The sequence below is a fragment of the Stegostoma tigrinum genome, chromosome 1, assembly GCF_030684315.1.
Source record: "Stegostoma tigrinum isolate sSteTig4 chromosome 1, sSteTig4.hap1, whole genome shotgun sequence".
NCBI lineage: Eukaryota > Metazoa > Chordata > Chondrichthyes > Orectolobiformes > Stegostomatidae > Stegostoma > Stegostoma tigrinum.
Genome location: NC_081354.1, coordinates 56,205,612 through 56,226,173, shown reverse-complemented (window position 1 = coordinate 56,226,173; position 20,562 = coordinate 56,205,612). Strand labels below are relative to the sequence as shown.

General features: G+C 42.2%; 1 protein-coding gene across 4 annotated transcripts in view; it reads left to right on the top strand.

Moving 5' to 3' along the window:
- sorcs2 (sortilin-related VPS10 domain containing receptor 2) overlaps positions 1–20,562 on the top strand; it is a 569,963-nt gene that overhangs the window by 530,805 nt on the left and 18,596 nt on the right. For all 4 annotated transcript variants that reach the window (XM_048531558.2, XM_048531550.2, XM_048531562.2 and 1 more), the window contains 3 exons: positions 3,975–4,100; positions 12,294–12,393; positions 14,451–14,553. In XM_048531558.2, the coding sequence (XP_048387515.1) occupies positions 3,975–4,100; positions 12,294–12,393; positions 14,451–14,553 (329 nt within the window). The remainder of the gene's footprint in view (positions 1–3,974; positions 4,101–12,293; positions 12,394–14,450; positions 14,554–20,562) is intronic.

Below are 20,562 nucleotides of genomic sequence, written 5' to 3'. Positions count from 1 at the left end.
CTCTCTGCTGCAAAGCCTCGCAGAATCCTCTTGGCCAATTTCCTAAAATATAAGTTACAACCTAAGAACGTTATTCCATAACACTGCATTGAATTGCATTTAATCTGAATTATTCACCCAAGTGCATTGTCTTATTGCCTGTCTTTGCTGTGCCCTTGTATGTCCTTGTGCTCCTGAATATGACTCTGATGTATCTTGTGATGGCTGCTGAGTTTTACTGGGGAAACACTCTGAAGCATCTCTGTGAACTCAACTTCAGACTATCTCACTTCAGCAGACAGCAGTTGGGCGATAGCAATATTGGGACCAGTCATAGAACTGCAGTGCTGGAAACGTGGATGTCGTCATCCTAAGAGAGGAGACCAAGGTAGCGCCTCATTCCCCTGAGATGGAACCTCAGAATGAACATGTGTGACATCAAATTGAGGTTGTTTGGCAACAAGCCTGGATTTTGTGCCCTTAGTCTGAACTTTCATGGCAGCTCTGAGACATAGGTGATCTCTGCCTGTGCAGTAATAGAATACAGGATTACAGCTACCAGACATTGTCATATTTGGGTTTACAAATGTATCATGGAACTGGCTACCAATTATACTCTGCAGAGTATGATTTATAAGCTCTCCATGTGGACATTTGCTAAATTTAAGCTGAGTTTCTCCATGGTCATCGGTGAGTGACGATAGGCTTGGTAGGCTTTCCGTTGAGCTTGGCATCTCAATGTATATGCATCAATACTAATTTGATTTGGTACATCACCTTATCAAAGTCCTCACATAAATAGTCTCCAACAGAACGTCTCTGCTTTCTTGCCATCCATTTACCCCCAGCCTAACCAATACCCAGTTATACCCTGATAATAAAGTGTGAAGCTGGATGAACACAGCAGGCCAAGCAGCATCTCAGGAGCACAAAAGCTGACGTTTCGGGCCTAGACCCTTCATCAGAGAGGGGGATGGGGCGAGGGTTCTGGAATAAATAGGGAGAGAGGGGGAGGCGGACCGAAGATGGAGAGAAAAGAAGATAGGTGGACAGGAGAGTATAGGTGGGGAGGTGGGGATGGGATAGGTCATTCCAGGGAAGTCAGACAGGTCAAGGAGGTGGGATGAGGTTAGTAGGTAGGAAATGGAGGTGCCGCTTGGGATGGGAGGAAGGGACGGGTGAGAGGAAGAACAGGTTAGGGAGGCAGAGACAGGCTGGGCTGGTTTTGGGATGCAGTGGGGGGAGGGGAAGAGCTGGGCTGGTTGTGTGGTGCAGTGGGGGGAGGGGACGAACTGGGCTGGTTTTGGGATGCATTGGGGGGAGGGGAAGAGCTGGGCTGGTGGTGTGGTGCAGTTGGGGGGAGGGGACGAACTGGGCTGGTTTTGGGATGCGATGGGGGAAGGGGAGATTTTGAAGCTGGTGAAGTCCACATTGATACCATTGGGCTGCAGGGTTCCCAAGCGGAATATGAGTTGCTGTTCCTGCAACCTTCGGTGGCATCATTGTGGCACTGCAGGAGGCCCATGATGGACATGTCATCTAAAGAATGGGAGGGGGAGTTGAAATGGTTCGCGACTGGGAGGTGCAGTTGTTTATTGCGAACCGAGCGGAGGTTATAGCCTGTGACTCAACACATGTTGATCCCAAGTTTGTACTCCCTTCTCACATAATTACTGTGCCAGTATCTGAGATAATGACTGCAAGTGCCACTTTGTGTGATGGTAAACCTTTAGAGAGCTGAGAGTAGTTTTCTCCCTTTCACCATGTGGCAGCACAGGCTGATCAGGTGTCAATGCTTGGGTACCTGGAAGTGTAAATGCAGCCAGGGATGTCTGATTGGAAAGCAAGGTACCCATGGTCATGCCATTTGCTGCTTGCATTTCCTATAGGATACTAGGATGATTGCATTGTGGAATTAAGAATGGATTTAAAGTGGGAACACTACCGAAAAGCCTGAATTATCTATGTTATGTTGGATACTATAGACTAAGCCACAGCAGGTCTCATGATGTAGAGTTTACTTTGGTTCAGAGGGATCACTTGATCATAAAACCATAAGATGGAGGAGCAAAGCAGACCATTCAGCCCAACTGTGACTGTTCTGCCATTCAAAGAATCATATATATTTCAATAAGGTTGCATCTCATTCTCCTTTGTAATCACTCAATGTCTCAATATAAAACAATCCCTCAAAACCAGGTATCATCTAAGTAAGTCTTCTCTGAACTACATCCAGCCCAGTATTTCATTCCTTAGATATTGGGCGCAAAACCATTCACAGTATTCCAGCTGTGGTCTGACTAGTATCTTATATATTTACAGCAAACACTCCCTACTGTTGTACTTAATTCCCTTTGAAATAAAGGCTAACCTTCCATTTGCCCACCATATTACTAGCTGAACATGTATTTTTTTTTGTGATTTATGCACAAGGACTCCCAAGTTGTAGATTTTATGGGCATGCCTGCCCCGACTGGTTCTGACATGCCGTCTATGATAATTGATCACCTTGTCCAGAAACAATAAAGTCTGTGGTATGTTTTAATATCTGTGGATGATGTGCCCACTTTACCCGAACAGCTCAAGGTATGTGGTAAGCCTCAATGGCTGTAGGCCTGCTGTGGTGAACTGGAGTCTCTCAATTTAAACTGAAAGAACTGTGGATGCTGTAAATCAGAGACAAAAGTAGAAATTACCGGAAAAGCTCGGCAGGTCTGGCAGAGTCTGTGGAGAGAATCAGAGTTAACATTTTGTGTTGAGTAACCCTTCTTCAGAACAGACCTTTCTGAGGAAGAGTAACTAGACCCAAAACGTTAACTCTGATTCTCTCCACAGATGCTGCCAGACCTGCTGAGCTTTTCTAGCAATTTCTCAGTTTGTGGCTGGAGTCTCTCAATGTTGGGCATTAGCCTTGTTACTGATGAGTGGGTGACCCTAGTAGACCATTGAACAATGTGAGATGTTAGTCAGCTGATGGGTCGGAGACAGCATTTGAAGGTGCACACATTGATTTCTCTATGTGTACCAGTTTCTGCCTCTGTAGCCAATTTGATGGAGCCAGACTCTGGGAATTGACTTCCCTGGGCACCTTTGTCTTGATCATGTCCTAGTCCCCTGTGAAAACAGGGCATCCCTCTTCTTTCCACTTCTGTCGCTGGAACTTGCAGCACTGCGCCCTGAAGGCTGATGGTTCTCTTTCTGGTCTATTGTTCCATTACATTCCTTCTATTCAAGCCTCCCCGAGACTCTCGCTGTAGCTGCCGTACCCTAAGTGCATTTCCTGTTTAAGTGGGGTAGGATGCCTTTAAGAGGGGTGGACCAGCTTTGCATCATTGTAGCTGCATGTGCTATTGAGCCAGCCATTGATCAAGAAGCTAGTGAGCAATACGGTTCACATTGGTCTGTGTACCACAGCCAAGTTGACCAAAAGGCAGCACATAGTTTGTGTTGTCCACCTAAAATGGCTCATGAACAATTTAACTGGGCATTGCAATTCCTGCAAGGAAATCAGGCCTCATTAAATTATTCTGTCGAGCATGTGGACATGTTCCAATAGCAAGCAGGATATTTCTATCATTTAGACCAGCACCAGACAGGAGCTGGAGCTAAAGAACAATTTTCATCTGCAAGCATACAGAAGTGCACATTGATTCAAAAATGATTATCCATTTAGCGCCAACAAAACATTGTTTTGTTCTGTTAAGTATTGCCACATTAGCTTTCATTTGTTACTTACCCTAATCTACCACATAAAATAAGCACTCTCTTTCCACCTTCATTTCTTGAAGTATTTTTGTATATCAGTTCATTCTGTTGTTTATGATTGTTCCTGCTTTGTTTTTATTTGTAATAGCTGCTTCATTAATCATTTTCATCGAATCTGTACATCCTGAATATTTCCCATCCCTTTCATTAACAACTTATTTGCACGCAGAAAATCTCAATGTGTGATGCGTTGAAGTATTTTGCCAATGTAACAATCATTGTCTTTGCAGAAGACAGGCATGCCTGAGGAATTACTTATAACAGTGGTGAGAGTGGGTCTGCCCACCACAGCAGAACTGTATCTGCTTCCCCCATCAGAGAAACCAAAGAGGAAAAGAAGGACAATTGCTGACAAGGTACCAAATTTCACTCTTTACGGAAATGTTGGTAATATAAAGATAACTCAAACATTGGCTGAAACTGTAAAATTGATCAACATACCTAACATTTGTTGACATAGCAACATATTCCAAACCATTTCAAAATTGATGGGAATGAAGGGGTAAATGGTAAGGTAGATTGAAGAAGAAGAAAAATTAACGCTAAATACTGCAGATGCCGGTAATACTCAGCAGGTGAGATAGCATCTGTGGAGAGAGAAGATAAAAGCTATGACTTCAGATATTATCCTTTCTTTGGAATGAAGATCATGGTGGGAGAGATGATTGTAGTTATGGTTGAAGAGTTAGGTTTTGTGAAACCTTTTGAAAGTAGAGAAAAGTGCAACATGATGGCAAGGTTTTGCAAGAAAATTCAGAGTTTAAGGCTATGATTGCTGAAGAATCTGCTACCAGTGAGGATTACAGGGAAAGTGTAGTGATTGTAATGAGGTCAGCCAGTTGGACCTCATAGAATATGAATTCTCTGATTGAGGCTGTTAATCTGGTCCAATTAGGGAGCCCTGGCTGACAGATATAAACAAGAGTGTCATTCTGAGGAAGCTGGACCAGTGTCAAGGACTTTGCTCATGTAAATAAAGGGTGACTTGGTGATAGGATACCAGCCACTATGGAGTTATTTTAGAAAGGAAACATATAATGCTGCAAAATTTGAAATGAAAGAGACTGTGTTCTGAGATGTTAAGTTGCAGGATATGATAGGGTTAAGGATAGCAACTGGTGGAGAGCTAATGAATATGTTTTTCCCGTGTAAGTATTTGTATTTGCTGATGATATTGATATTAATGCTCAGGTCTGTGTGCATTCAAGTCACTCTGTATTTGTTGGAGTATGGGCTGCCCTGTTTTGCAAGCTTGAAGTTCCAACAATTGTCTGAACCACATTGGTCATGTGTGCCGGAATTCCTTAATATGAATCATATGAAGTGCATGTGTTCTATCACTCAATATTATACTGACCATCTCTAATTACATTGTTGTTTGATAATGGCTAATAAACAGAATCACTTCTAATTTAATTTCAGTTGTGGTAGTACTATCCAACACAAGGGCAGGACTCCTCAGTATGAAGACAGAAAGGAATCTCCTGAAAGACTGTATAATAATCACCCACACTACCAAAGACACGTACATCTATAGCAAGCACATTGGTAATCGCTTAGTGAAGCAGGTCTGTCTGTGTGTTGGCTCTCGACTAACCTTCTACAAACCATCAGGACTCAGCCAGCTCAGTTAGTAATAGACAAGCTCCTGCTATGATGAGACATGGATCCAGTCTCCAGATTATTTATCCAGTAACATGATGACCATTTTTCACGTACTACCCATGCTAAAAACCAGCACCATTCTGGCCATGGCTGATAGATGAAATGAAATCAGCTATCTGTATTTTTCTATTGATGGATTCTGCCTATACTGAGATTAATAACGTATGGATTTGCTGAAAGTTTTTCACCATTTAGAACATAGAACATAGAACAGTACAGCACAGAACAGGCCCTTCAGCCCACAATGTTGTGCCGACCATTGATCCTCATGGATGCACCCTCAAATTTCTGTGACCATATGCATGTCCAGCAGTCTCTTAAATGACCCCAATGACCTTGCTTCCACAACTGCTGCTGGCAACGCATTCCATGCTCTCACAACTCTCTGCGTAAAGAACCTGCCTCTGACATCCCCTCTATACTTTCCACCAACCAGCTTAAAACTATGACCCCTCGTGCTAGCCATTTCTGCCCTGGAAAATAGTCTCTGGCTATCGACTCTATCTATGCCTCTCATTATCTTATATACCTCAATTAGGTCCCCTCTCCTCCTCCTTTTCTCCAATGAAAAGAGACCGAGCTCAGTCAACCTCTCTTCATAAGATAAGCCCTCCAGTCCAGGCAGCATCCTGGTAAACCTCCTCTGAACCCTCTCCAAAGCATCCACATCTTTCCTATAATAGGGCGCCCAGAACTGGACGCAGTATTCCAAGTGCGGTCTAACCAAAGTTTTATAGAGCTGCAACAAGATCTCACGACTCTTAAACTCAATCCCCCTGTTAATGAAAGCCAAAACACCATATGCTTTCTTAACAACCCTGTCCACTTGGGTGGCCATTTTAAGGGATCTATGTATCTGCACACCAAGATCCCTCTGTTCCTCCACGCTGCCAAGAATCCTATCCTTAATCCTGTACTCAGCTTTCAAATTCGACCTTCCAAAATGCATCACCTCGCATTTATCCAGGTTGAACTCCATCTGCCACCTCTCAGCCCATCTCTGCATCCTGTCAATGTCCCGCTGCAGCCTACAACAGCCCTCTACACTGTCAACGACACCTCCGACCTTTGTGTCGTCTGCAAACTTGCTGACCCATCCTTCAATTCCCTCGTCCAAGTCATTAATAAAAATTACAAACAGTAGAGGCCCAAGGACAGAGCCCTGTGGAACCCCACTCACCACTGACTTCCAGGCAGAATATTTTCCTTCTACTACCACTCGCTGTCTTCTGTTGGCCAGCCAATTCTGTATCCAAGCAGCTAAGTTCCCCTGTATCCCATTCCTCCTGACTTTCTGAATGAGCCTTCCATGGGGAACCTTATCAAATGCCTTACTGAAGTCCATATACACCACATCCACAGCTTGACCCTCATCAACCTTACTAGTCACATCCTCAAAAAACTCGATAAGGTTTGTAAGGCATGACCTACCCCTCACAAAGCCGTGTTGACTGTATTTGATCAAGCCATGCTCTTCCAGATGGTCATAAATCTTATCCCTCAGAATCCTTTCTAACACCTTGCAGACGACAGACGTGAGACTTACCGGTCTATAATTGCCGGGGATTTCCCTATTTCCTTTCTTGAAGAGAGGAATTACATTTGCCTCTCTCCAGTCCTCAGGTACGACTCCAGTGGAGAGCGAGGATGCAAAGATCTTCGCAAGTGGCGAAGCAATTGCATTTCTCGCTTCCCAAAGCAGCCGAGGACAAATCTGATCCGGGCCTGGCGACTTGTCAATCTTAATGTTTGACAAAATTTTCAGTACATCAGCTTCCTCTATCTCTATCCATTCCAGCATGCACACCTGCTCTTCAAAGGTTTCATTCACTACACAGGTCGTTTCTTTCGTAAAGACAGAAGCAAAAAACTCATTTAGGGCTTCCCCTACCTCCTCGGGCTCCACACACAAGTTCCCTATGCTATCCCTGATCGGCCCTACTCTTTCTTTGACCATTCTCTTATTCCTCACGTAAGTGTAAAATGCCTTTGTGTTTTCCCGGATTTCTTCTGCCAAGCCTTTCTCGTGCCCCCTCCTGGCTCTCCTCAGACCATTTTTGAGCTCCTTCCTTGCCTGCATGTAATCCTCTCTAGCTGAACTTGACCCTAGCTTCCTCCACCTTATGTAAGCTACCTTCTTCCTTTTCACTAGAAGCTCCACCGCTCTCGTCATCCAAGGTTCCTTTATCTTACCCCGTCTTGCCTGTCTCAGAGGGACATATTTACTCATCACTCCCAACAACTGTTCCTTAAACCATCTCCACATGTCTATAGTTCCCTTACCATGGAACAACTGCTCCCAGTCCATGCTTCCTAACTCGTGTCTAATCGCATCATAGTTTCCTCTTCCCCAATTAAATATCCTCCCATTCTGCCTAATCCTCTCCTTCTCCATAGCTATGTAGAATGAGAGAGTGTTATGGTCACTATCACCAAAATGCTCTCCCACCACAAGATCTGATACCTGCCCCGGCTCGTTTCCGAGCACCAAGTCTAGAATGGCCTCTCCCCTCGTCGGCCTGTCAACGTACTGCGTTAGGAAACCCTCCTGAACACACCTTACAAAAACAGCTCCATTCAAATCTTCTGCTCGAAGGAGGTTCCAATCAATATTAGGAAAGTTAAAGTCACCCATTACAACAACCCTACTGCGTCCACACTTTTCCAAAATCTGTCGACCTATGCTTTCTACAATCTCCCTGCTGCTATTGGGGGGCCTGTAGTAAACCCCTAACGAGGTGACAGTTGATGACTGCAATTTCAAATGGCAGAACCCAGAAGATGACAGTCGCCATGATGTGGCTGCAAAAGAGGGCCTGGATCCCGACGGCATTCTAGCTGCAATGCTCCAGAACGAACTGTGCCACTAGCCAAACCATTCCAGTACAGCTACAACTCTGGCATCCACCCATCAAAGTGGAGACTTTTGAGTTATATCTTGGGCCCAAAAAAAAGGACAGATCCAACCTTGGCCATAAGAGCATAAGACATAGGAGCAGAAGTAGGCCTTTCAGCTCTTCAGGTCCGCTCTGTCGTTCATTGAGATCATGGTTGATCTGATAATCTTCAACTCCATTTTCCTGCCTTGCTCCTGTAAGTCTTAATTCTCTTACTGAAATAAAATCTGTTTATTCCACTTCACCTGATGAAGGGGCTGCTCTCCGAAAGCTTAGGTAATTTCAAATAAACTTGTTGAACTATAACCTGGTGTCATGTGGCTTCTGACTTTGTCCACCCCAGTCCAACACCTGCACCATCACATCATATTTTCAGATTGAATACGATCACTCCACACCATATTTCAGGTTGGATACAGTCACTTCCTGATGTGCATTCCTCCAGGCTGGAAGGATGAGTGGCTCATTTTGCAGATTTTATTTACTTAGTGTGAACTCCTGATTAAATCAGGCATTTGCCTTTTTGAGTTTATGTGTTCTAGATTAGGTCAGGCATTTTTAAGTCACAGTCTGGTGTTTGGAGGCCTCCTACTGGATGATGTGTTTTATTCTGGCCGTTGTATTTGAAATGGCTGTTTTACATTTGAAAACAGATTGCAAAATTATTTATAATTTTAAACAAAGCTGTATCAAACAAATACCATGGATGACACAGTGGATAATACCTAGACAGCTATACAAAGTACATCACAGGGCGTCCTCGCGATGTCTGCGAGGCAGCAGCTTTGGCAGTGTGGTGAGCCCGGATTGGGATTCCCAGCATGTTGGTGAGGCATTAGCAGTGGATCCCGGGACACCTGGGACATCGGCTGGACCCGGAACGAGGGCTCATTGCAGCCTGGAGCCTGGAATGCCTTACGGAAGAAAACTCAAAAACTCTGTTGATGCTGTAAATCAGAAACAAGAACAGAAATTGCTGGAAGAGCACAGCGGGTCTGGCAGCATCTGTGAAAAGAAATCAGAGTTACCATTTCAGGTTGAGTGACCCTTCCTCAGAGCACCTTACAGGAACCTTAAGAAAACGCAGAGCTATGCTTGACAAGAGGGACTGTAAAGTTGAACATTATTTTATATTTTGCAGCCTTTATGATTTTCTGTCAATAGAACAGAAGATGAGCTCCACTTAAGAAATTTCTTTTTTATTCATTCTGTAATTCAAAATAGTGCCTGATCGTGGCGACAAAACACTTTCACTGTATTTTCCCAAATACATGTGACAATAAAATCATTCACTCATTCCATCTCTCTCTCTCTCTCTCACGCACACACACACAAACACACACACACACACACACACACACACACACACACATCACTTTTTCTCTCTCTCACACACACTCACTCACTCACTCTCACACACACAGACAAACACACAGTATATAACATAGTGGGTAGCAATGATCAGTATTTCCAGACTAAAACAAAGAAGTGCGGGTGCTGAAGATCTGAAACAAAAACAGAAATTACTGGAAAAGCTCAGCTGGTCTGGGAGCATCTGTTTTCTCCCACAGATGTAGAGATGTTGCTAGACTCCTGTGTTTCTCCAGCAATTTCTGTTTTTGAATCAATATTTCCAATATGAGCTTGATTAAATAACCTTAGACATTCAGTTGGTACAGTCATAAATGATAGCTCCAAGTCTAATCATCCACAAACAGAAACTAAACTAATGCAAAAAGTACAGTTATACACTTTGAATCTGTATTGATACTAAACTGAACTCCTGCAATTCAGGACAAAGCTTGATTTGTATCCCACTTATGATGTGAAGCACCTACTTATTTCATCACTTACACATCCTAGCTGCAGTATGTACCATCTGCAAGATACCCTGCAATATTCATCAAGGTTTCTTCAATCCTCAGTGCCTAACAGAGCAACAAGTACAGCAGATAGATGGAAATTCCCCCCCTAAAAGTCACACATCTTCATTTGGAAATCTACTGCCTGTCCTTTAGGTAGCAAGATCTATATTTTGGAACTCCCTCACTAACAGTACTATGGGAGTACCTTCAATGCACAACTTTAGCAATTCATGAAGGCAGTTCATCACCACCTTCTCTTGGTCAACTGGGATTGGTAGCAAATTCTACCCATGCCAGCAACACCCCCATCCCATGGACATATACAATAAAGTTTTTACCACTTTTTGTTTTGTTCCTATTCCCTAGGTTAAGAGTTCAGACAAACTAAAAATATGCCCCAGCCAATTTAGTACAACAGCAGATTCAACAGTGTGTGGAGCTTGATGAACACAGCAGGCCAAGAAACAGCTCAGGAGCACAAAAGCTGACATTTTGGGCCTAGACGGGTCTAGGCCCGAAACGTCAGCTTTTGTGTTCCTAAGATGCTGCTTGGCCTGCTGTGTTCATCCACCTCCATACTTTGTTATCTTGGCTTCTCCAGCATCTGCAGTTCCCACTATCTCTCATAGCAGATTCAACAGTTTCGGTTTTGCTTCTTGAAGTTCCTCTACCTCTTCGGTTTCATTTCCTCCTGTAAGAACTTCCTTAAAATGCATGGTTTTACTGTGTGTTTGATTACTGTCTCTTCATGTGAATTTCTTTGGCTCAATGTCCATTTTTTTGCTGGATTACAATTTTGCATTCACGTCACTGTATTAGTATCAATTGCAATTGTGGCCAAGTGATTTAGGATTAATTATACTAAGTTGTTCATTCATAATGAAGAAGCTTGCAATATCTTTTAAAATATGGGAAATAGGAGGAATAGAGACATCCTGGGATGGAGGCATTGGCTGGAAACTGGAATTGCTACCAGGAAAATGCCAATATCAAAATCAAGTTGTATCTGAAGCAATCAGCTAGTTAAGAGAGAACAGAAGAGAAAGAAGAATGGGAGAGAGATAATGGGAACTGCAGATGCTGGAGAATTCCAAGATAATAAAATGTGAGGCTGGATGAACACAGCAGGCCAAGCAGCATCTCAGGAGCACAAAAGCTGACGTTTCGGGCCTAGACCCTTCATCAGAGAGGATGAAGGGTCTAGGCCCGAAACGTCAGCTTTTGTGCTCCTGAGATGCTGCTTGGCCTGCTGTGTTCATCCAGCCTCACATTTTATTATCTTAGAAAGAAGAATGGGTTGAGAAACATATCAACTATGGTTGAATGGCAGAGCAGCCGCAAGCAGTCAAATAGTCTAATTCTGCTCCTTTATCTTATGATCTTGTGAAGAGAAATTCCTTCTCTCAGAGGATTGAGAGTCTTTGGAATTCTTAGCCACAGAGAGCTGTGGGAATAGACTTGTTGTGTATATTTAATGTTGAGATAGATAGATTCTTGATTGGTGGGGGAATCAAGGGTAATGGGGAAAGGGCACAAAAGTGGATATTGGATCAGTCATGATCCTATTGAATGGTGGAGCAGGCTCATGGGGCCTACCCCTGTGGTCTTACAGCATTGTATGCCAATGAAACAAATTCCATCTTTATCTAGTAGTTATATTTACTGGCACTATAAAGCAGTTCAATGAGAACTACTTGCTCTCAGCCAAGAGACTAGTAGTTGTGCATGTGATCTATGAGGCATTACAGCATAGGGATTAGGTAACCTGAAATGTTGTGTCAGAATTAGCCAGAAGCACTTCGTTTAACTATGGGAATAATTGATGATGAAAGTACTAGGTTTGAGGTAGGAAGTAATAAGACATTTGACTTAGTCTAATGTTTTATGTATTTGACAAATTCAACTTGACCTTCAATGAGTTTTAAATTGAGCTGTGTCATTCATCCTTTGTCTGTCCATGGTAATTACCATTGAATTAGTCTCATAATACAAATGGAAATCACAATGGATTCTTCTTTTTTGTTGAAAATGGAGGTGATTGACAAGCCTATTGAAGCTTGAGCACTGCTGTAATTTATTCCACATTATAAACTGACAGATCGTTCTGTGCTTTTGCCTCCAGGGTATTGAATCCTTAATAGAAGCTCTGACAGAGAATCAGGTAAAAATTTCTCTGAAACCAGGGGTGGAAGTGACTGTTACACTGGCCGATTATAGAGCAGGTAAGGCCATGATTTTCATCCCAGTGGCATAAGACTGAACAGTGTGACAAACAAATTTTGTTACAATGTTCACATTCAAATTGCACAATATTAAAAATGGCATTTATTCTATGTTAATGTCTGCTCCTGTTCACTGAAAGAAATGTGGGGTCAGAAATTTGACTGCCTCTTGGCATAAAGTTTTCTGGGCGGCTGATCCCATCTAACATTCTAGAGTCTGGGAGAAGTTTCCCAAATAACATTTTATTCATGTTGGGTGCCCACACCAGACCAGGCTAATCTAAATCACTTAGATAGCAGGTGACCTGGAGGAAGGGAGACTACAAACACACACAGTGAGGGTGTGGCTGATGCTAACTAAGATTTTAAGTCAGTCACCCTTCATCCCTCTTTGGAAAGGTGGTTTAAAAAAATGACTTGTAAGATAAGCCTGGAACACCCAAATGTGTTTCCTTTCTTCTGCTGATGTGTTTGTCATCTGTATGTATGGTGCCAGACTGTGACAATTCCAGTCTAAGAAACCCTTCCCAGCAGTACACATGAACAGCTATTACAAATGAACTTTTGTTCCCCTTCAAAGAAACTCATTCTGTGCGAGCTCAGCAGTCAGGGTTAGGTCAGTTGCAATTATGACTAATTTGTGGGTTTTAAAACATACTTCTAATGTTCTTCTACTGGGAGCATGTTTGAGGCCATTGCCATTGCAGTGATTATATGGAGATAAAGAAGATAGAATGCAAGGAAATAAATATCGAACATCAACTGTATCTTGTGTTGTTTCACTCATGGGATTTGAGCAGCGCTGGCTTGGTTATTGCATATTCCTAATTGCCCAAAAGATAGTTAAGCATTAATCACATTGCCCTAGGCTAGGCCAGGTCAAAATGGCAGATTTCCTTCTCTAAAGGACATGAATGAATTAAATCAGTTTGAGGTGGCACGGTGGCTCAGTGGTGAGCACTGCAGCCTCACAGTGCCAGGGACCCGGGTTCGATTCCAGCCTCAGGCACCTGTCTGTGTGGTGTTTGCACATTCTCCCTGTGTCTGCGTGGATTTCCTCCGGGTGCTCCGGTTTCCTCCCACAGTCTAAAGATGTGTGGACCAGGTGGATTGGCTATGCTAAATTGCCTGTAGTGTTCAGGGGTGTGTGGGGTATAGGTGTGGGCAGGATTCTTCAAGGGCGGTGTGGACTTGCTGGGCTGAAGGGCCTGTTTCCACACTGTAGGTAATCTTAATCTAATCTAAAACAATTGTCAACATGAGACCCTAAATTCCAGTATTTTGTTGAATTTAAATTTCATCATCTGCCATGGCAGGATTCAAAATCGGATCCTCAGAACATTGCCTGGGTATGTGCATTAATAGTCTAACAATAATACCACTTGGCCATCATTTCCCTGTATTTGTTGCCTGACCCTAGTTGATGTTGAATTGAGGGGCTTGGTACAACATGTCAGAGGATGGCTAAGAATCGACTCTATTGTTAACTCTGCAGTCATGTATACAAGATCAGTTAAGGATGATAGGTTTCCTTTTCTAAAGGTTATTAGTGAACCAAATGGGTTTTTATGACCATTAGGGGTTTCATGCTCACCAACACTAACTAATTTTATATTATTTTTTAATTGAATTTAAATTTCACTGGCTGACATAATAGGTTTTGAACCTGTGAGCCCAGAGCATTAACTGGCATCTGGATCATTCATCCACTGACATTACCACAATGCCACTGCCTCATTGTTTCAATCCAGATCTCATTTGGGACTGTAGAACAAATGCCAGACTTTGATTAAAATTCAAAGAGCCTTTAGAAGAAGTTAATCCCTTTTAGATTAGAGGAAAGCTCACTTTATTTGTTAGTCAGTGAATGATTTATATTTGGAAATGTAGAAGGGTCTTTTTATTATGGTCCTACTTTTTCGTGTAAAAATAAAACAGCTATTGTCTCAGGAAAAAGATATCTTTGATAATTGAAACACCTGTATTGCACTTTGATATTAATCAGCTAACTCCTTTCTGCTGTCGGTCTTAGTATCACGTCAACATTTCTCCTTCAGTTTCCCAGAAAACCATTGGAGGGAAAGGCGTGCTGATTGTCGTTATTATGTTTGTGATCTGTCTGCTCATCATTGGAGTTTTCATTTTACACAAGTTCAAGAGGTACGTACTTGACTTGCAGGATCGAGACCAAAGCTTAACCAAGAGCCTGAAATCTTAACCCAATTAGAAGAAACTTTTATTTCGGGTGACCAGTTTGCTAGAAGCAAATAATTGGACTCATAATTTGGAAACTCAAGTCTTTATTGAGTAAGCTTGTATTTTTTTCTGTTGTGACCAGGCTGGACAGAGGACTGAGAAGAATAGAGATATCATTGTGCACTACTAAATATTGCCTTCTAGCAGGCAATTAAGGAGTGTATTGACATTGTCCAGTCTGCCAAGTGAGCTAGTGTACCTTACCAAACAAGCAAGGTGCAGAGAATAAAGTGTTGAACAGAGGAAGTGGAGGTATAGACATTGCATTATCAAATGCCCAATTTTCAGGTTGTGCCTATTTGTCTAACATGGCATAAGGCATTTAGACAATAAATCCACACTGGAAGTGCACTGCTTATATATTTGGTCAAGGCAAGTACACCACAGGCATCCAAGGTGCCCACCTAGCATCGTAATAAACAGTCTACATTGTTTGTAGAACACTTTTTGATGAAATTGGCATACGTCAGTTCTTGAAGGACAATTTTTGTCCCGGAATTGACCAGTCAGGAAAAGGTTCAGCCCATGTGTGAAAGTAAGGCATTTTGAAAGAATTTGAACCTTCAGTCACAGGCTGCTTCATGCCTGCATTTCAGTAGCTGGTGCTGGCATCAAACAACCTGGATTGAAAGAGCACCGAGAAGGCTGGTACCAAGGCTCACAAGGATGGGTTGAGGAGCATGGGACAGGGTAGTGAGTGAAGTGCATCTACCGGACCAGACTATTGGCTGGCTGTTTGCCAGGTGACCCTGATAAAAGCAAGTGTGCTCGATGAGGTAATTAGGAGGTCAGGATAGGAAAGACAGTGCAGTGGCTGCAAAAGACAGGGGTGAGAACTCAGTGGCTGAAACCAGGAGATAGGGAGAAGAATTGAGTAGCAACATAGAGTTGGTGGGGTATTTGCCAAATGGAGTCTGTCAACAAAAGAGCTCCTGGCTAGCCTTGAAGTTATAGGTAATGAATTCCTTGCAATTTAATGTGATTTTTTTTTATGAAACTTGTGTCAGTTTTTGAAAAAAAGGGGTTAGTTCCTTACATTTGTGGTGCCAAATTTTAAATTTTGCCTGGGAAAGTTAACTTTCCTTGTGTGTTGTGGCTTTAAGTTTAAAGTAGTTTATAATTGTTGAGCATCCTGATTATTCTTTTCTGATTCTACTTCTAAGTCCAAACACCACATAAGTCAACACAAATGTGGCTAATAACGTTGCCTCATGAATGCATCTCCCCTAATGAAGAAGTTTGTGGGAGTTGAAAAGAAGCCTCAAAAATTAATAAAGTAGCCTTTGATAAATATCAAGAATGGCCCTTGAAAAAAATTATTTTGATCCCTGATATGCCCCAGCGTTGAATTAATATTTCCTCAACTTTAACGGTAAAACATGTCACTGCCATTTGTGAAATCACCTGCAAAAATGTTACTTAAAGAGATCACCACTTCCATTCAGGTTGGTCACAATTTTCCTGTGTTGAGTAGCTGGTGAGATTCTGGACCTCACTTCACTGATTTTTTTTTCATCAGATGACTGTGCTTTGAATTCTGGCAACAACTTTTAGCAGTTATTGTTTGTTTTGCAGCAATATTATTTCTCTTCCTTGTTTTGTCTTTGGGGCTGTAGGAAGTGACAGCCGCAAAGAAATCTCGAAAGAGTGAAAGAGAAAGAACACAGGATCACCAAGTAGGAGATAGAGAAAGAGGAATTGCCACATTTTCAGGGAACATTTCCCATACCTCCCTTTGAAGCTCAAACCGGAGTCCAAAACCAAGGCAAGGACAGGCACTCCCTACAAATATAAAATTCAGCATAGCCCTTATCTGTTCAATGTGGTCCTTTTAAACCGCACCAAGTGATACGACCATAAGACATAGCAGCAGAAATTAGATGGTTGAGCCCATAGAGTCTGCTCCACCACTCAGTCATGGTGGATACGTTTCTCAGCCCCACTCTCCTGCTTTCTCCCCATAACCCTTGATCCTTTTGACAATCAAGAGCCTATCTATCTCTGTCTTAAATATACTTAATGACCAGGCCTCCACAGTCTTCTGTGGCAGTGAATTCCATAGATTCACTTGAGTTCTGAGGAAGGGTCACTGGACCCGAAATGTTAACTCTTTTTTCTCCTCCACAGATGCTGCCAGACCTGCTGAGCTTTTCCAGCAACTTTGTTTTTGTTCCTGATTTACAGCATCCGCAGTTCTTTTAGTTCTCCATAGATTCACCATTTTCTGGCTGAAGACATTTCTCCTTATTTCAGATCTAAAACGTCTTCCCTTTACTCTTATGCTGTGCCCTCGAGTCCTAGTCTCTCCCACCAGTGGACACATCTTCCCAACATCCACTCTGTCCAGGCTGTTCAGTATTCTGTAAGTTTTAATTAGATACCCCCTCATCCTTCTAAACTCCATCGAGTGTAGAGCCAGAGTCCTCAAACATTCCCCAAATGTTGAATTTTTCATTCCTGGGAATGTTCTATTTCTAGCTCATTGCTCAGAGCTGCATGAGAGGTGCAACAAATGCTGTTTATTTTCACATCTTCTCCATGGGTTATTTGAAGCAGCACAATGTGCATGTTTTCCAGTTTTCCAACAGAACGGGATACTGCATTTTGTTTTTTTTTGTGAAGGTAGGCAGTAGATAATGCAGAGGACTGTAGGAGCTTCTCCAATGCTGCCAATACCACAGCTGTCATACAGCACCACCATGCTGTCACTGCTCTGGGTGGGTGAAGAGTACAGGAGTGATATTGTGCTTCGAATCCAGACCCGTGTCAATATGGTTACCTTTAACTGCCATCTGAAATGGCTCAGCAAATCAATCAGTTACTATGGTGTCTTACAGCCACCATCTCAAGGGCAGTTAAAGATGGGCAATAAGTGCTTACTTTGCCAGTGATGCCCGTATCCTCTGAATAATTTAAGGAACATTTAGTGCATACATTATTCCTATTTTATGAATTCTATCGACCTAACTATGTCAGTAATTTGCCTTCAATTGTTTGACTTTTAATTTTATATCTTCCATGTCAAATTGTATTGAATATTTTGTGGAAAGTCCAGGATAAATTACACCCCTAAAGCTCCCTCTGCATAATGCTTTGGTTACTTCCTCAAAAACATCAGTAATGTTCCCTAAACATGATTTATTCTTTACAATTCCATGTATTGACTTTTTCATTCATACAATCTGAGCATTTCTGTTAAGCCAGCATTTATTGCCATCCCTAACTTCCCAGAGACCAGTCAAGAGTCAACGAGTAGATTTGGAGTCACTTATAGGACAAAACAGGTAAGGATGGCAGATTTCCTTCCCTGAAGAACATTTGTGAATCAGACAGGTGTTAACAACAATCAACAATTGTTTCTGATTTCTTAATTCTCCTATTTATTGAACTCAGGTTTCACCATCTGCCAAGATGGGATTCAAACTCATATTCTGCAGACCTATTAGCAGGAGATTGTGGATTACTAGTCCAGTACATTACCACAATGTCACCATCTCCTGACTAATTTTTGCAAACTCAATCACTCAATCTTCAACAACAAATTCTAATGACTTCCCATAACAGATGTTAGACTAATAGATCTACATATTTTGGTTCTTCTCTCACTTATTATGTTGTTTCTGGATTGATCAATGGCGGTGAAATTAGTTGTGGATCGACAACGGCAAGAGGATTAGTTCTCGATTGATAGACAACATTAGGATTAGTTTAGGATTGCTGTAGCTGTGATTTAAAAATAGACGTATGTCGTAATCTCTTTAGTTTTCTCACTCAGTGTGATTCTGTGAGGAAGTGTGAACCAGACAGAGTGGTAGGAAATTGTCCACTTTGGCTGGAAGGTTGGAAAGGACCTATATTAAGGCAATAGACAGTGATATTTCAGTCATCTGTAGGATTTAGGTCTCAATGTACGTGGATCACTAACTTAACATACAGATACCAAACACAATTAGAAAAGCAAAGAGTATATTAAATTTTATTGCAAAGGCAGTTAGACAATAAGAGCAAGGAAGTCTTGCTACTTTTATGTAGGACATGAGTAAGACTACACCTGAAATATTGTCAACAGGTTTTTTCTTCATACCCAGAGAGGAATACATTTACTTTAAAGTGGATGCAACAATGGTTCACTATATCAAGTATTGGTTGATTCTAAAGGCGATTGTTTTATGAGGGAAGATTGACTAACTTGGGCATAGTAATCAATATAATTGAAGCATGACAAAATCTGTAAAGGGTTTGTCTACATAGATACTGGAAGGCTGTTTTGCTGGCTGTTGAATGCAGAACTAGGAGTCAAAGCCTCAGAGTAAGGAGTTGAACATTCTGGGGAGGCGAAAGCTTTTGACTCAGAAGTTTGTGAATATTTGGAATTATTTATCCTAGCAGACAGTGGTTGGACATTCATTGACCATATTCAGGGTTATATGTATATAATATAGAATGTTATATCTAATATATATATATAATGTACAGCTTTGGTTAGTAAGGGAGTCCAGGAATATGGGGATTGGGAGGGAAAGAGGAACTGATGTAAAGTTCAGCTATGAACTTATTGAGTAGTGCAACGAGCTCATGGCACCATCAGGTGTACCCCTGCTTCTGTTTTTTTAAGTCTACATAACTGCTGCAACCTAGGGCCAATATGGCATTGGAATGAGCTTGTCTAATAGCATAATGAGCTATTAGTGGACAATGTCAGAGCTGCCATCGGAGACTTTGTCTTTGGCCTGTCCTACTGTAGTGTTCGTGGAGCTGATCACTCACTCCCTGGTTACCCACAACATCTCATTGCCAAGCACAAGGATCTGACAAGAATTGGAACAGGATTCCTCCATGCTCTGTGTCAATATGCCCAGTGTACTGACAGACATCCCAATACACTCAGAAGCTTTGGGGTATTGCAATAAGCTTTCTCCTGGAAGCAGGGCTCTGAAGGTCTACAAATTAAGGTTCAGGGATAGGGTATTCGGTTTTCTTTCAGCAGACTTGCTCCTGCGCCTTGTTTCCTGGCTTATGCACACTCACTCTCTGTGGATTCCAGTGTCAAAAACTTGCAAACCTTTCGGGACCTAATTTTAACTTTGTCCAAATTTGTTAGTTTTGAATGGGTCAAAATCTGACCTGTGAGATGTCAGGGCTTTCTATTTGTTTTGTGTACCTAAATGCAAGAGATAGACATGGGTTAACTTTTAATACCAAGGGAAACAGAGAAGGATAAGTGGATACTGATAATATTTGCGATTTGTGATGCAAAATGCTTGACATGACTTAGAGACGGAAAAGAGGTTAGATGTGAAGAAATCCTGTGGAATATTTCTGCCAGCCTTGTTCCTCTAATGATCAAGGCCTGCTTCCCACAATGCCGAATATTTGCTTTTCTGGTAAGTAAGGATCTCAGATGTGACCTTAACCTCCTCCTTTGGCATACTCCTGATGTATGTTGCCTGCTAACTTCTCCTGCAAGAAAGAAGAAAATGTAGTAGTGATAGTCTTTGAGACATCATGAAATTGTATATGTCAGGGTTGTAGAGTGTAGCTGCTTTACAGACAATACCGGAAGGTGCCCAAATGAGATAGCGAGGGGAGCAAGCATAGCAGGATGACAAGGAGGAGGTGGCAAGAAGTGTGAATGGAGTAGAGTAAGGTAAATGAGGGGAGGGAAAGGGTGTGAGAAGTGGTGCAGGTCTGAGCAGAGGAAAGGCCTCTAACTGGGAGTTAGGTGTCTTACCTTGAAATGCTGCTAAGGCCATTAAACAACATTCACTACCTGTGGCACTAATGTTTTCTGCCATTGCCCCTGTTGATAGTACAGAAGGTGCCTGGAGGGTCTTCTGCCTTTTCGAAGAGACAGTACCTCCTTCCTCCTCTCTAACAAATGTCTCCAATGCTGCATCCAAAAATGGCAGACAC